The sequence below is a fragment of the Diuraphis noxia genome, unplaced genomic scaffold, assembly GCF_037042655.1.
Source record: "Diuraphis noxia isolate RWA-SAM2 unplaced genomic scaffold, SU_Dnox_SAM2 contig0001, whole genome shotgun sequence".
NCBI classification, from domain to species: Eukaryota; Metazoa; Arthropoda; class Insecta; order Hemiptera; family Aphididae; genus Diuraphis; species Diuraphis noxia.
This window is the reverse complement of record NW_028301711.1, coordinates 98367478-98383649: the sequence shown is the minus strand read 5'-3', so window position 1 is coordinate 98383649 and position 16172 is coordinate 98367478. Positions and strand designations below refer to the sequence as shown.

Sequence of the window (16172 nt, the reverse complement as noted above, 5' to 3'; positions counted from 1 at the left end):
TAGCTTCTGGGCTTTACAAATTAAAATTTTCCAGCGGTACCGACTTTCAACCACCAATACTTTGAGGAGCTGTATCTCGCAAACGAATCATTGAAAAATAAAAATGTTAACGCGTAAATTCACAATAAAAATGGGATTATTAATTCATGATATTTTTATTATATGTTACCATTTGAAAATCAAAAGTTGATAGTGGTTTCACTAATAAATATAAGGGTGAAAAAAATTAAAATATTATACGGTTTTAGAAAAACATAAACCTAGAAGTTTAAAAAAAAAAAAATTCAAAAAAAGTTAATACTTTTCGAGATAATTAGTGTACACACTTAAATGGATCACCCTGTATACCCTTCATTTTTATCTTTCTTACTTTTTATATTTTTAACTTGCTTTTTATTAAAATCCCTATATATATCACTAATTTCTTGCAGTAACTGACATTTTTCCCCATATTCCTATTCAGTCCCAGATCTATTATATTATAAAACCTTGTTCAAAAATACAGTATTTCATATAAATATACAATGTACATTGTACACTGTACAGTGTATTTTCTTATAGATTTGAAGATAATCATAATAATATTGATAAATATTGTAGTCATTTATTAAAAAAAGATTTTATTATTATTTTTTTAACAGCAAAGAAAACCACGGGGGCTTGTCTACTGAAAGCATCAGCCTCTGTAAATACGCCAAAGACTTATAAATTATAACAATGGTTTTGTACTTGATAATTTTAAACATTTTAACTAGATATTTGTCAAGTGTTTAAAATGTTTTTAATTAATTGTTTAATTAAATAGATATTTTTCATTGGTCGGATAATACCTATCAATGTGAATGTGAATGAAGTTACTTTTTTAAATTGGCTCGATCTTCTTTAGTAGGGTAAAAAAGCCACTACTGGAACCACCGCCACCGCCACCACCACCACAGCCACCGCCACCGCCACCGCCACCGCCACCACATCCCACCGCCACCACATCCCACCACCATCACATCCCACCGCCACCACATCACACCGCCACCACATCCCACCGCTCCTTGCCCAGCCATAGGTGCCGCCGTCGGTACACCGCTCCCCGCCCCGCCACCACATCACACCGCCACCACATCCCACCGCTCCCTGCCCCGCCATAGGTGCCGCCGTCGGACGTGACCTAACCCACGGTATACATATATAAAACACTCATATTAGGTATACTTGATATAGTCTCCCACTACAGAACCGTTTCCCCACTATAAGTTATTATCCTCACCATACTCGAAACAATTAGTTAATAATTCAGTGTATGAACATTCAGTCTTAGTTTTGTTTTAACAGTGTCAAGTCGCGAGTTTTATAACAGTGTTATTATGGGTGGATCAATCAGTGAAATGAATCGGTTGTACAAATATGTTGCGCCTACATCTCCGACTGAACTTATCGATTGCACTAATTTTACAATAGATTTTGAAAACCGTAAATTTTTAAACGTTGGTTTCGATTCAAAAGATGAGTTCAATATCATCGTGCAAATAATTACACCGTCGCGCTATGTAAATATTTCTCCAGACTTCTTGAGGCGTATTTACTCAGTGATGGGCCATGTTTTATCTCACATTCTGGATACTACTGTACGTTATAAAAAAATTATTTTTTTGGAAGATGAATTTGTTTTGCTCACGAGTATGGTATATAAGGGAGATAATGTCTTGGTCATGGAGTCTAAACAAATAGACGGATGTAGAACTATATTAAATCGAAGAGATCTTATGACAATTCAAGATTTAGAGAGCACAATTCTTGAAACCATAACAATGAAAATCGCCATCACACGACCTATTATTTTAAATCAAATCGATCAAATAACCGACTGCCTTAAAACCGATTTTAATGTTGATAAATCAGCGAAACTTGAAGAAGTAGTTTCAATAACAAAAGGAATTCATGCCGAATTAATCACAAGCCATTTACCGAAAAACAAACAGAGTTTCATACATCAGATAAAATTACTCGCAACTGAACAGCTGGCAATCAAATGGATGGAAAAGCTGAATAACTCTATAAATGTATGAAAATTTATTTAAATATTTCGATAGTTAAAATTTTCGTATCATGATTACTTATTTTTATTACAGAATAAAACGGAAGCTTTTAACGTTGACATATCGCCACCAAGATACTCAATTTTGTCACCGTCGATTATACATGACGAAAACGATTTATCACAGTCACGGGTAATTTAAAAATTAAAAAAAATAAAATATTTTTCTCGAGTTAACCGTTATTTTATTTTTAGGGTGCTGACGAGGAAAGGGCGTTTCGAGAATACTTTTCAACACGTTCGAGTTTACCAACGAGGGCACCAATTCGGAAAATCAAACCTATGGTAATACACACATTATTTACTTGATAAACGGATATTGATAAATTTTTATTACAGGCTGTTGACGAGAACGATGGGCCGACTTACTTTAACAGATTTTCACCATCCCCACCATCTTTGTTTGACTAAACAGACGGCAAGTCTCAATCAACTCAGAGGAATACGAAATTAATTTTTTATTTAATAATATCTTATTAATGATGATAATAAATATTCTTTATATCATAACATGTGTGTTATTCATTTCGTTATACATATCCCCACCATAAAGGATAGAGTAGGGATTAATCCCCGCTCCACACGGCAGCACTGCATAAAACGTGTGACACGAGCATAGGACAAGTCAGTCGTAACCCGCTCTTCAAGAAGTGACAATTTGTGCGTTTGATCCATCATAATGGCTAGTCAACTTATCGACTGTTCGACTTTTTTCGTGGACGATAATATTCTTATAAATATAGGTCTAGATCCGGATTTTTTGTTAAATTGTGTTGTATGTATTACAAGTTACATGCAATGTGTAAAAATGAGTGTGGACTTATATGAATCGCTTAATGTATTACTTAAAAACATCAATTTTTCACTACCATCACATTTACTGTTAGAGGAGTTTAAATTGATGTCAATCGAAGAATGCAACGGCAACAACATACTGTCAATCAAATGTTTGCTTCAAGACCAGAATGTGCAGTTGACAAAAGGGAATGTTGCAAGGATCTTACAGTTAAGTGGTGCCATTGAAGAAGTTATTCAGATGAAAACAATGTACACACGGCCCACTGCATTGGATCAGGCATGTAAGATTTCAATGTTTCTCGGAAAGGAAATGCCGTTATCTAAAGATACAGCCATAACCGATGTTGAAGATTATTTGAACCGCATCGAAGTTAGGAAACTGAAAGAATGTATTCCAGTCGCAGGTACTTGCTTAATAGCAGATTTGAAAATCAAAGCACTCAAACAATTAGCAAGAGGCTGGTTATCTTATTCGGCAAAAATTGAGGTAATACAAACATATTTTTGCATATAATTTTATACTAAACAAAAACATTTTTTTTTTTTTTAGCCTGAAGTCAGCAGACCTAAGACAAGAACATTCGTAGCACGTGAAAGGGAAATAGCAAGCCGTAGATTGAGTTTTGGAAAATAATTAATTATGTAATATTTTATTGTGACTTTGGTGGTACATAAATAAAAAAAAAAAAAAAAAAAATGTAATATTTTAAACTTACATTTTTATTGTGGCTTTGGTCGATGATAATAAAAAACAACTTGATGTTTAAAAAAAGTATTTTTATTTACAAACTATTTACAATTTCCTTACATCACCATTAAAAGGGTTATAAGTTATAATTTGATCGTGTAAAATGAGACAATAAGCTGCAGTCTTCGCTGGAATGGCTTTGCCTGTTTCGAACTCGATGCGTAAATCAACAGTCGACGATTTTACGTTGTCGTTTTGTCGTGATAAATCTACGACTATGATTGGTACGTATTGTTCAAAAATGGTTTTTGACAGTAGAGGCTCACTATATTCTCTATCGTAGTATGATTTTTGGAAATCTGTATATGCTTTATATAAAATGGCCGTAACGTTGTTTGTGAAATCTGAACGGAAATCTTCGTATGGATACACTTCAGAATTTAGATGTATTTTAAGGTTTTTCAGGTAACAGTGATCGAATCGTCCAGACGGATTAAATAAATTATTTTTTCGATCTGTTTGAAAGCCAATTAATGCAAATCTGGGTTTCTCGAGCAAACTGCTCGATTTAACCGTCCACGAATGAGAAGTGTTCTGAGGGAGAACCGGATATTCGCACAAGTCCCAATTTCTGAACGCACACGAGAGTTGTTTACGAGAGTCTAATACTTTTAATAGTTTTATTTTTTCTTTGTCACTCACCCTGATAACCGGCATCTTCCAAATAATTTTACTCAGCTCAATCACTACTTTTTTGAGTTTTTCTTTATTGTCATTCGCAGTGGTCTCGGAAACGTACAACGCATCAGAGTCCGTAGACGATCTGTTTAAAATGATTTGTTGGTTGCAGTTGAGTAGTATTTTTTTATAATCTTCACAAAATCCTAACAAGTGTTTGAGCGGGATACAACCAGCAAATTTGTTATTTAACGTGAAATTTTTATTTTCACTGACATTCATTTCTACGTCCCAAGCAGCATTTTTTAGATTGTTCAATTCATTCGGTGTGTGTGAGCAAAACCCTTTAAGACTCGATGATATTCCAGGAGATTTTAATTTTTGTATTTCAACACCGTTAATTTCATACCGGATTTCAGAAAACAAAAACGCCAAACCATTATTTGTAAAATTAATTTCGTTCGCATTAATTTCGTTCGCATGTGATGCAATATCTGCCGGTATATTTAATTTACCTTCAATATAGAGGTAGCTCTCGCAGGGGAGAGTGTAAGCGTCCATATTTTGAATGGATATTCTAATTTCGTCGTTATTGGATAAAGCTGTTGAAGAATAGGGGAGGAAAGAGTGGTACTGCATTTGAGTTATTTTGCATTCATCTTCATATCCGCCGGCCACGTCCAAATACATGTCATCCATGATTATAGAACTTTTAAAGACCGTAGAAATGATAGATTGTTCTTTGTTAGTTTCTTTACAATCGGCGTACGTCTCGACGTATTAATCTTGTTAGTAGAACTGTAGCGACTCTTGATAGCATTTCTTTTTATATAGCTGTTGAACTTAATAGCCATTTTAATGTTTAATTTGTATACGAACTGTGATTGGCTCCCCTCTTAAATTGATCAAATTATTATCTTGATCTCTTAGTACTATATTCACTTTACTTATAGACGAAGAATTAAGCCGGTAGAAAACTAGATGTTTTGGGACTTCTATGATTTTATGTCCAGGCGGCGAAGAAGGGAAAAACTCGTGTATAGTCTGGCTCGGTATACCATTACTGAATGAACCAGAAATTAGATTGCAATCTATTTTTATACAGTTAACTTTCATTATGTTGACTATCCGTTCAGATTCGTGTAGTGTCTTGGCAGAATAAACTTTATTCTCAAACCCTAATATTTTCGATATATTATGTTCAATAGTGAAATCAACATCATGACTACACGTCATCGAGCATTTCAATGTGCTTCCATCGGCTTTGAGTTGAAACAAAGTAACATGATTCGGTAATAGTTTTTGAATCATCGACTCCAAGTTAATTATTTCGTACGATCCCGTAGGTATAGTCACAGTCACACATTTTCCGAGTGAATCGTGAAAACCTATTGTATTGCAATCCGGTTCTACGTTTGGTATAGAATTATGTGTTTGCAGGCTTAAAAGACACAGCTGAGAGGTATTTTGTACTTCTAACGGCGGGAAAATATCACAAGATATTTCGCTGGAATTACCGTTTAATGTTATCGTGTACATGATAAAAATTTCAAACACAAATGACCACAATTATATGTGTTATAACGTTGATGCCTAGTGTAATTATATTGTATTTTACATCCGCTGAGGTACGATTGTAGTTCCAGTGGTGGTGGTAGATTTCCAAAACTGTCGTAATATTCTACTTGTTTTCCGATTTTCTTATACGCTACCCAATGAGTTCCGGTACTTTTTTCAACGTCCAAATTGATAACAGCCGATTCTTTATGCTTAGGACGTTTAGGTAACCTATCTCTGGAAAACACTCCGATGAAATGAGGTATTTTCATTATGTGCGCGTGTTTTATAATTTCATAATCGTACAAAGCTCTTTTGGGTAACGTAGTAATTAGTTTTTTTTCCTTTTTACGGTTTTCTTCACAGATTTATGGACTCCCTTTCTTTTATACGAACTACCTCCTTGTGAAGAGAGATATAGTCCTTTACCTTTCTCGATCTTATACGAGCCACCTTTATTAGGGGCGAGGTATAAACCTCTGCCCAAATGTGTAGGTTCATTTCTATTGAATTCGCTAACGGTCTTTACGACGTTAGCAATACCCCCCGTCAGCGCTCCGAGTGCGGATAAACCGGCAAAAATTGGTATCAGTGGTAACATTCCTCCAGTTTTCGGTAAAGGTATAACACGAGGTACCCGAGCTTTCTTGCTGTTTTTAAGAAATATTTTTTTAGCTGCCACAAAACATTTTTTTGTTAATTTCATCATGTTTTTTTCTTTCATATTTTTTTTTAATACATTTTTAGCTGCCTTGACTGCTGCGTTGAATCCACATCCAGCACCCATTTTTCGTTTTGCCTTCATGCCAGTAGTGACCAACCACGCTGCTGCCTTTTCTTTTAAATTAGAGTCTTTTGACTTGAATCTATTCCAAGCCTGGTTTTCTAATATATAATCTGCTTTTTGACGATCAGTCAAAGAGTTGCTGTGATCATAAGCGATATCGTGTTCTTTACACAACGAGTCTAGGGGGTTGATACCTTTATCGCCGCGATCTAATCGTTTTTTCAATTTTGTACCTGGGCCGCAGTACTGATAACCTAAAATTATGAGTCGATTATATTGAATGTTATGTGTGTTGTATGGTTTATAATTACCCGGTAAATGAAGTTCAAATGGTAATTTGTTTATAAGAGTGTTCACGATACCTCCGCCTTTATTCTTGTTGTTTCTTCGAACGGGTGACATCGTGTAATGATTAGATTACAGAGATTACCCAAGTATTTATAATGAAGTTTGTAGATCAAGAAATAAAACTCACAGTGGAAAATGTCGACCCGCCTACGAGTCTCCAATCGAGGCATGGGAAGCTTTTACCGAATACTTGTCGTGCTTTAGTTGTCGGGCCTTCCGGATGCGGCAAGACAAATTTGATTTATGCTTTATTGACTAACATCAATGGTATACGTTTTCACAACGTTTATATATATTCGAAAACACTCGATCAACCTAAATATAAAATGCTTTGTGAAATTTTAAAAGATGTAGAGGGCGTTCAGTTATTCACTTTTCACGAAAACGACGAGGTTATCCCACCAGAAAAAGCATTACCAGATTCTGTTTTTATATTTGACGATATTTTATGTGAAAATCAAAATATCGTACGTTCTTACTACACGCGTTGTAGACACAACAATATCGACGTGTTCTATCTAGCACAATCATTCGCTCGCATACCCAAACAACTTATTCGAGATAATAGCAACATGATTATATTATTCAAGCAAGACGAGACTAATTTAAAACACGTTTATATGGAACACTGTTCGGGTGATATGAACTATTCTGAATTTAAAGAGTTTTGTACTTTGTGTTGGAGTAGGGGGAGATTTAATTTCGTCGTGATAAGTAAAGACTGTGAACGTGACAACGGACGGTATCGACACGGTTTCGACACATTTGTCGTTGTATAAAACAATGTAGTTCATTCTCAACCATGGAAGACAGAAGTGCAGTGTTGAACGAATTAGTTATTGCCAAGAAAAACATTAAACGTAAATTTGAAGCATTGAAAAGAGGTGAAGCTGATATTCAATCTTATGTAACGCAAACATTTAAACCAATAATCGAACCGTTGAACAAATTACAAAATTCCGAAGCCGGTAATAATGAAATTATAGCTGAAGGTACCCCATATATAGCATCCGATAGCCAGTCTGAAATTTTTCGTACATTAGAAGAAGAGGAAAAAGATAAAATATATGGTCCAAAAAAATATTCTAATGGAAAAAGCAAGTTAGGTCAAGAAGAAGTAAAATTCAAAAACAACGCAATAATTATCAAAGATACGTCTTATCAGCTAACGCCTGGACTTGTTGAGTTATTATGTTTCAGATATCCAATGCAATATACTGATAATGATTTAAATACATATAAAGAAATACTAATACAAACTTCAGCACATTTGACACAGGACGGTGCAAAAATTAAGAAAGGTGGTACAAAATATACGCAAATTATTCGCAAGCTATTTCCATCGGGAATGGGTGTGAAATTACAAACACATGATTTAGTATATTGGAATGACCCAAATGAGCTGGTTGATAGGTTGCGACTTCTTTTAGCCTCTCAATCTGCTGGAAACACTGGGGTTTCAAACGAAATATTATCTATTTTTGAAGAACTGTACGAATCTGGTATAACAAGGAAAATACCAAATGTATAAACGCAACATAGCTATCGAACTTCACAGACCGGCTAGGAAAAATTATACGAGGCGAAGAGTAAATGTGTATGGAAAAAACGATTTGTGGCAGGCTGACTTGGTCGAGATGATTCCACTTTCAAAGAAAAACAAAGGATATAATTATATTCTCTGTGTGATTGATTGTTTTACGAAATTCGACTGGGCCGTACCATTGAAAACAAAAACAGGGTGTGAAGTGACCAAAGCCATGTCTACAATACTTGTAGATAGGTCGCCCAAACTGTTGCAGGTAGATAATGGCAAAGAATTTTATAATTCAAAGTTTGACATGTTAATGACTAAGCATAATATAAAAAAGTATAGCACATATTCCACGACAAAAGCCTGTTTTGTGGAAAGGTTTAATCGAACTTTAAAAACAAACATGTATAGAGAATTTACTGCTCTGGGTTCACAAGAATGGATATCAATTTTACCTGACCTAATCAATAATTACAACAATGCGAAACACAGAACGATTGGGATGACACCATTGCAGGCAGACGAAAATCCTTCACTAGTTACTTTGAAACAACGTACAATCACTAATAGAAAAGTAAAATTTCATGTCGGCGATAAAGTTCGAATAAGCATTCACAAAGGAGTTTTCACAAAAGGGTATTTACCCAATTGGTCAACAGAAATATTTACAATAGTAAAAATAAATAAAACAATACCACCAACTTATCAGTTACACGATTATAATGATGGTCCAATAGCCGGCTGTTTTTACACCGAAGAATTATCTAAAACCAATTATCCAAATGATTATTTAATTGAAAAAATTGTACGAAAGAAGGGGGACCAGATATATGTCAAGTGGGTGGGGTTTGACGATTCTCACAATTCATGGATCAATAAGAATGATATTAAAAATTAGTTTCAGTGGTAGTTCAGAAGTGAATCTGTTCGGTACAACAAATTATTATAAAAACTAATTCATCTAAAAATATGTCGTCGGCTATCTTGGACGTCCAGTGCATTCTAGGAGTCAACAACAAGTACTTTATCAAAGAAATGTCTATAGTAGATACTGAAACATGGTCCAACCAACATTGGATATTTAAACATACATCTTTAAAACAAGATGCAAAAAGTCGAAGCGTAAACAGTTGGCTGAAGCGTTTATATCACGGTTTAACGTTGGAATATGGTGATGTAGAGTATGGAGAAATACAGAAAATATTTCAATCGTTAAAATTCGATAGAATTTACGTTAAGGGCTCTCAAAAACAACAAATTATCAACGAGTTTATGCCACATGCCACAGTATTCAATTTTGAAAATTTGGAATGTCCACGGCTTTGTCAATTGAACGGAGAAACACTACCATGCTGTATTTTTCATAAGGATTTCAATCCAAAACAATGTACATTGTATAAAGTATTTGCATTAAAAAAATGGTATGTTAATAATTTTTAAGATTATAATTTTTTTTTTCTACATTGTAAAATTACACTATATATATATATATATATTATATACATATTTTCAATTGATTAAAATTGCAAGTTTATAAATAAAGAAAAAAAATATATAATGAAGACTCCGTGTTTTTATTTGTTGTAGGCTCTCCATCATATTGAGTAAAACATATAATTAAATTATTATTTAATGATATATATTATATAGCTCAAGTCACTCGATTCTGTAATGACCATGAGCTAATGTGTTAATTCCATCTTCGAGCACATACCGTTTGTCGTCATAAGAATTCAGTGCTAGCTTTTTAGATAAGATAGTATGGATTCTATGTTTATATGATCGTATAGAATACATTTCTCTGAATGGATCTTGACCGATTTCATTAAACAGGCATTTCTTATGGTCTTCTAACGTCAAGTTATTTTTAATTACATGTTTTTTGACACCCTTGGCTTTGATTGTCTCTAAACCAGACACGGAAAATGCATACGATTTAGCTCTAAGGGCTACAAACTCATCAATGAATTTCCCTTCAACTTCATCGGTGAACATCCCGGGAACCTTTTTTCTTTCTTCTCGATAGCATGGGTGATCTTTTGGTAAATTCGACGTGTCCATGCGATGTAATATATCGGGATTGGATGCGAGGTCATTGTAATAATCGTTTGTTACAACATCATATACGAATGAGTCTGAAAAAATTAATAATGTAATTGAATATTTAGTATTTATATACAAAGAATAAAAATACCTGTGTCCATGTACATTAAAGAAATATTATTCTTGTAATGTTTTTTCATGACATTATAATGGAAGTCGTACATTAGAGTTTTTGAAATATCTAATATAGCCATCCCGCATGCAATAGGTTTGTCAAATGTTATTTCTATGTTCTTCAGGTGTACAGCACACAAATGTTCACTATATATTGTGACGTCCTTAAACGTAGGTTTGTAACACGTTTTTGCATCCTCAAGGCGTCAGTGACGAGTTCAATTTTTTTGCAATTGCGTTTAGATTCCATCGTTTTTCCAAATATCTGTAAAAAAAAAAAAAAATAATAATAAATAAATCATTACATATTAATAATAATAATTAGTTATATTTTAACTTACGGCATTATTCATATGCTTAAAAAAATTTTTCCTCGAATTTATTTTTTGCATTTTTTCTCATTTCTGTGTTCTTATCTATATACGGTGCAAGCCAAGCAGTTTGATTAAATTGTACGACTCTGTGTACCTTATCCACTACTAGTCCCGCCGAAATTGACTGTTTGAGTGCCATATAATGAACAACATAATGTTTCTTGACGTGGAACGTCGCAAATAATTTTGTAACATTGCTGCCATCAGGTTTTGTTCTTTCCGGTAAATAAGGTAAATCATTGTGCTCATCGTGCAAAGTATCGGGATATGACACATCAACATCGTAGATCAAACCCATATTTGAATTTTCATCCAGTTGTTCTAACAATGATAACGCCGAATTAACGTCGCCTTCATACCATTTAAAATTATTTAAAGGTAATTTTTTCTTCATAGACCACCCGTACAAATTGCATGCATCAATGTATATAATGTAATTATGTTCTTTATTGGAATCGTAACTGGTTGCGTCAGGATGATTAGCCTTTGAATATCGTTTGCTAGCCTGCGTCATTCCACCCCTGATTCCTTTCTCCACCGCGAGCAACATCGTATAATCAGATATTAACTCAATCTCGACTTTAGTATGTTTTAACATACATGCAAAAGAAAACCCTGGGGCAGTGTAATAATAAGCCGGGTCGAGGCCGTAAATTTTAAAACATAAATTTCTAAAATTTTGAAACACATCTGCCAGTATGAGGGTGTCAATTTTTAAATACAAGTCACTGTATTCACCCAGATTTTTACACTTAAATTTATCCCATACTTTAAGTGCATGTTCATAATCTTCGTCTGGAATGTGCTCATCCTGAAGCGAGGAATAAAATGTATGTTTGGCCGGAAGAGATGTTTCGTTTAGTTTGCCCCAATCGCTCAAATATTCATAAGGAAAACAACCTTTTCGCGTTGTTAATGGTAATTCATCTTTTGTGAATACTTTCGACGTTTCATTAAATTTGTCTTGACCTGCCGCAACTAAATCATTTGCCAAGCTGGACAAACTCGAGCTCATAAACCTCAACGAATCTATAAATCTAATACTAAACCGGTTATTAATATGTTTTGTGAATGAAATATACTTCTCCTCGCTGTTGGGGATGACTGAAATTTTTTTATTGTCAAACCAAAGTTGTCGAACGATAAAATGTGCATCGTAATTTGATAAATTATGAAACACACATGCCACAAAGTCCGGACGCTTCAGTTTAAGGTTGCAAGAACTGCACAATGTACACCTAAACTTCCCAGTTAAGTGACAATGATCTTCAACTTTAGTGACATCGTTTAAAACAAACGATTTATCGCACACCTGACATTTTGTTGCTTTAGAGTGTTTTAAAATGTCTTCCGCTGTCATCTTAATACTTATATTTGTACATAAAAGCATATCAATTCGATTTGCAATTTCGGTTACATCTTTCACGAATCGCAGAGCTATCGAATCGTAACTCGTATTTTCATTTCCTCTATAAACAATAGGTTTCCTAGGTGTTTTAAATTTTTTCAACAACGCTTCAGGAACGTTATTTGATACTACATGTATACAATAACTCATACAATTATGGTTTTGAATAAGCTTAGTGTTAGGACCTGCATTAGCATTATTTTTTTCTAGTATACTTTCAAAATCAGCGAATATTATGAACGGGTGGAACTGAGTATGTTCCACTTTATCAAACTTGACTTTTGTGTTAGGTGTTGGCATAATCGGCGAAATTGATTCATGATCCCCGCAGAATTGCTTGTGGTAACGCAGGCCCTCAATAGCGGTTTTTGCTGGTGTGTTGTTAAATTTAGATAAACATCTTTTGCAATACTCCGAATAATGTTTGTTTGACGTCATTTGATTATTAATAAGTCTCGAAAAATTGGTTATCAAACAGAAGTGATGTTTCGTGTTATTAGATATTAATAGCAAATCGTAGTGGTTATCTTTTTCCGTAGATGTTTTAAGGGGATATACGATAGTCATATCAGGTTTATTTGATGCATGTTTGTTCTGTATTGTTCGGGATCCGTTTTTTAATCCGTAAACATTAACTGAAACTGTCGGATTGAATTTTTCAAATTGTTTCTTTATGTCTTTATAGTTTACCGGATAAATTAAATGAGAAAAATCGTAGAGGTTTTCGAGATCGTCGTAATGTTTTCCTACTCTATGAGCAATGTGTTGATTGACATGTCTAGATAGAATTGAATATTTGAAACACATGTCATCGCTGTTTTGACAATTAATCACACACTTTTTTAATTTTATGTCATTCGGAAGTTGTATGTATGACGACCCTCTTAACGGAATATATTTATAGACACCTACTAGCAGCCCATCAATAGATTTAAGTGTAAGTCCACTGCCTTTTGACTTATACACTTCCTGTTCCTCCAGTAATTTATTATAATCTTGTTCTATTTGTTTGTGAATATCATTAGCCAGAAAAAATTCTTTTGCCGCAGTTTTGAAAGCCCTGTTTTCATCAGATTCGGGAATTTTAGGATTGTGGTATGTCGCTTCCAATTTCAGGTTGTATTTTATTTCGCCGTCAAAACTGTTAATTAACTGGATTAAATGTGGTTTAGTGTTATTTAAAAATGTTTTATAATTTAATAATTGGGTGTCGAAATTTCTTGTATAATATTCTCTGCATATCTCGTTTAAAGAAGAATTGATTAAATTAAAACCGCCTTGTAAAACTTCTAATAATCTACGACGTTTTGTTCTTATATTGTAGGTCGATGTTTCGGAATTATTAACTACATAAAAAAAAAAAAATATATATATAAGTATAATATTAAAACTAAAAAGTTATAACTATAAATACCATCGTATCTCGATTGTTCAGCCACTGGACGCTTATGATTTCGCCTGGGTGTACCTAAAATAATTAATTGAATAAACGGGTCATATAACTAAAGATAATATTATACATACATACATTGGTTCGAGGAGCCAGGTGGTATATCCTCGACGTAAATATTATCAGATATTTCAATCATTCTAGACCGATCTGAAAAAACAAACAAATAAATATTGTCATAAAATTATAATATGTATCGTACTTTCAAATAAGCCACTTTTTTCGGCCCTGTCCAACGCTTCAAGACATACATCATCGTTGCCGTCATCAAACCCGTTGTTATCATCTATGTTAAAAATTTTAATTTAGTATAAGATCAAAACATTTGATATAATATACATACTTTCACTCAATCCATTTTTTTCGGTCTCATCTAACACTGCAATACAAAAATCGTCATCATCTTCAAAGGTTGTATCATCTGTAAAATATAAATTATGTAAATTATTTAACTATAAATATGTATATAAATCATACTTGTAGTTGTAGCTGAAGTTGTAATTGGCTGTGCATTACTTGTAGCTGTAGTTGTAATAGTCTGTGCATTACTGTTTAAAATACCTAAAATGGAACAATACTGTTATTTCAAACGCGAATTAAATACTACTATCATGTACGTAGGGTTGTATATACTAAACCCCTTTTAACGCTCGGATAGCATATTTTATTATACGAGTATTAATTTATTAAGTGAAAAATAAAAATCAGTGTTATATGGTTGGAATATAGCGCGCGAGCGCGCGCACACACACACACGCTCGCGAGCGGTTGAAAATAATATAAGCATAGTGATAAAAATAATATTTTCACCGATAGAATCCTAATATTGTATAAAATTTACTCACCGTGAATACTTTTCATGTGTCGTTGGAGAGAATCGTTTCTAGTAAAATTATTTAGACAAATAGTACACTTAAATTGTTTAGTACTACTATGGTACTTTATATGCCTGAACAAAGCATCTTTCCGCGAGAAAACAGAAACACATTGATCACATTTAAACATTTTGAATTATTATTTCAATAAACACACCAGAGCGATATCACTGTGAAAACAGTACTAAATCAGTGATACTGTACAATACCCGTATATAACGAAGAGAGAGAAAAAAAAAATATGTCAGCATTCTCGTATTACCAGAAAAAAAAAAAAAAAATGCTTAATAGTGTTTTAATTTTTCATGAAACGTAATAGGTACTTATTATAAATCTCAGTGTAGCCTTGTCTCTCAGAATTGGTGCTTATAACCTCCAGTGTTTCATAATGTCTAATCAACTTATTGACTGTTCAACCTTTTTCTTGGATGACAACGTGTTTTTAAATATAGGGATCGATCCAGCCTCTTTAATGAATTGTGTTGTTCATATTAACGTAAATTCTCAACGCGTGAAAATGAGTACCGAATTTTTTGAATCGCTTATACCTGTTCTCGAGAAGAAAACGTTCATGGAGTCAAAGTATCTTCATTCAGACGAAAACAAGGTCGTGTCGGTAGTCAAATGCCGTGTATCCAACTATTTTTCAATTAAATGCATACTCGATGACCAGTGTATTCAGCTGAGTGAAGAAAATGTATCTCGTTTATTGCACATAAGGGACAACATACAAGAAGTAATTAATACAAAAATAAATGAAATACGGGGTAAAGTATTACTACAGGCATGTGAAATTTGTGGAGCTCTCGGAACTTTAATGCCAATACCCAAGAATACCAAATTAGATGTATTGACAGACTATTTGCTGCACATCGATCCGGCGACAATCAGTGACGCTATACCAACAAGAAAGCCGTGTTTTGTAGCCCAACTGACACTTAATGCAACTGAACAGCTGGCAAGGGGATGGTTAAGAGCATCAGCCTTACCGGAGTAGTTTTATCCTGATGTCTACAGACCAAAGGCAATCATATCAAAAGAGAAATATAAATCAAGCCGTAGATTAAGTTTTTTTTTTTTAACTTGTATTATATAATATTTGAAAAAATAAAAAAAATTCATTAAAATATCATTTATTATTACAAATCTTCATCCGATGATATGTTTGGAGAAAACACTTCTGACATTTCTTCGTCGTCACTACTATAAATAATTTAGATGTTAGAAAAAAAAAAAATATTATAATAATATAAAACTCACGAAATAAAAAAATGTTGTTGTTGTGTATTTTCTGTTTGGGCATTAGCGTCGGCTATAATCTGCTCTATCATCCAGAAAACATGGTCTAAATCGATTGGTGGTGGCGGTA

The 16172-nt window shown here is 33.7% G+C and overlaps 4 protein-coding genes, 1 long non-coding RNA gene and 1 pseudogene across 5 annotated transcripts; 2 read left to right on the top strand and 4 right to left on the bottom strand.

The window, feature by feature from the left end:
• The window catches only part of LOC149062665 (uncharacterized), a 410648-nt pseudogene that overhangs the window by 168602 nt on the left and 225874 nt on the right, over positions 1 to 16172 (bottom strand).
• Positions 1015 to 2599, top strand: LOC149062686 (uncharacterized). The gene is made up of 4 exons (XM_089215258.1): positions 1015 to 2054; positions 2124 to 2222; positions 2285 to 2374; positions 2429 to 2599. Exons 1-4 carry the CDS (start codon positions 1359 to 1361, stop codon positions 2498 to 2500), a joined length of 957 nt encoding a protein of 318 aa, XP_089071384.1. The 5' UTR covers positions 1015 to 1358; the 3' UTR covers positions 2501 to 2599.
• Positions 2754 to 3521, top strand: LOC149062685 (uncharacterized). The gene is made up of 2 exons (XM_089215279.1): positions 2754 to 3374; positions 3438 to 3521. The coding sequence occupies exons 1-2, from the start codon at positions 2769 to 2771 to the stop codon at positions 3519 to 3521; spliced, it is 690 nt and encodes a 229-aa protein (XP_089071405.1). The 5' UTR covers positions 2754 to 2768.
• Positions 5767 to 8342, bottom strand: LOC149062684 (uncharacterized). Its single transcript, XM_089215269.1, has 2 exons — positions 6909 to 8342; positions 5767 to 6851 (listed from the first exon to the last, which is right to left on the bottom strand). The coding sequence occupies exons 1-2, from the start codon at positions 6997 to 6999 to the stop codon at positions 6142 to 6144; spliced, it is 801 nt and encodes a 266-aa protein (XP_089071395.1). The 5' UTR covers positions 7000 to 8342; the 3' UTR covers positions 5767 to 6141.
• LOC149062683 (uncharacterized) lies at positions 10136 to 10540 on the bottom strand. Its single transcript, XM_089215307.1, has one exon. It carries the CDS (start codon positions 10538 to 10540, stop codon positions 10136 to 10138), a length of 405 nt encoding a protein of 134 aa, XP_089071433.1.
• Positions 14131 to 14508, bottom strand: LOC149062682 (uncharacterized). Its single transcript, XR_016189327.1, has 3 exons — positions 14406 to 14508; positions 14272 to 14349; positions 14131 to 14214 (listed from the first exon to the last, which is right to left on the bottom strand). It is a non-coding gene; the product is annotated as an uncharacterized LOC149062682 (long non-coding RNA).

Coding starts and splice junctions, on each gene's coding strand:
- LOC149062686 (XM_089215258.1), top strand. CDS start 1,359: ATGGGTGGATCAATCAGTGAAATGAATCGGTTGTACAAATATGTTGCG. Junction 2,055..2,123: donor AGCTGAATAACTCTATAAAT/GTATGAAAATTT, acceptor TTTTTATTACAG/AATAAAACGGAAGCTTTTAA. Junction 2,223..2,284: donor ACGATTTATCACAGTCACGG/GTAATTTAAAAA, acceptor TTTTATTTTTAG/GGTGCTGACGAGGAAAGGGC.
- LOC149062685 (XM_089215279.1), top strand. CDS start 2,769: ATGGCTAGTCAACTTATCGACTGTTCGACTTTTTTCGTGGACGATAAT. Junction 3,375..3,437: donor CTTATTCGGCAAAAATTGAG/GTAATACAAACA, acceptor TTTTTTTTTTAG/CCTGAAGTCAGCAGACCTAA.
- LOC149062684 (XM_089215269.1), bottom strand. CDS start 6,999: ATGTCACCCGTTCGAAGAAACAACAAGAATAAAGGCGGAGGTATCGTG. Junction 6,852..6,908: donor ATTTGAACTTCATTTACCGG/GTAATTATAAAC, acceptor TCATAATTTTAG/GTTATCAGTACTGCGGCCCA.
- LOC149062683 (XM_089215307.1), bottom strand. CDS start 10,540: ATGGACACGTCGAATTTACCAAAAGATCACCCATGCTATCGAGAAGAA.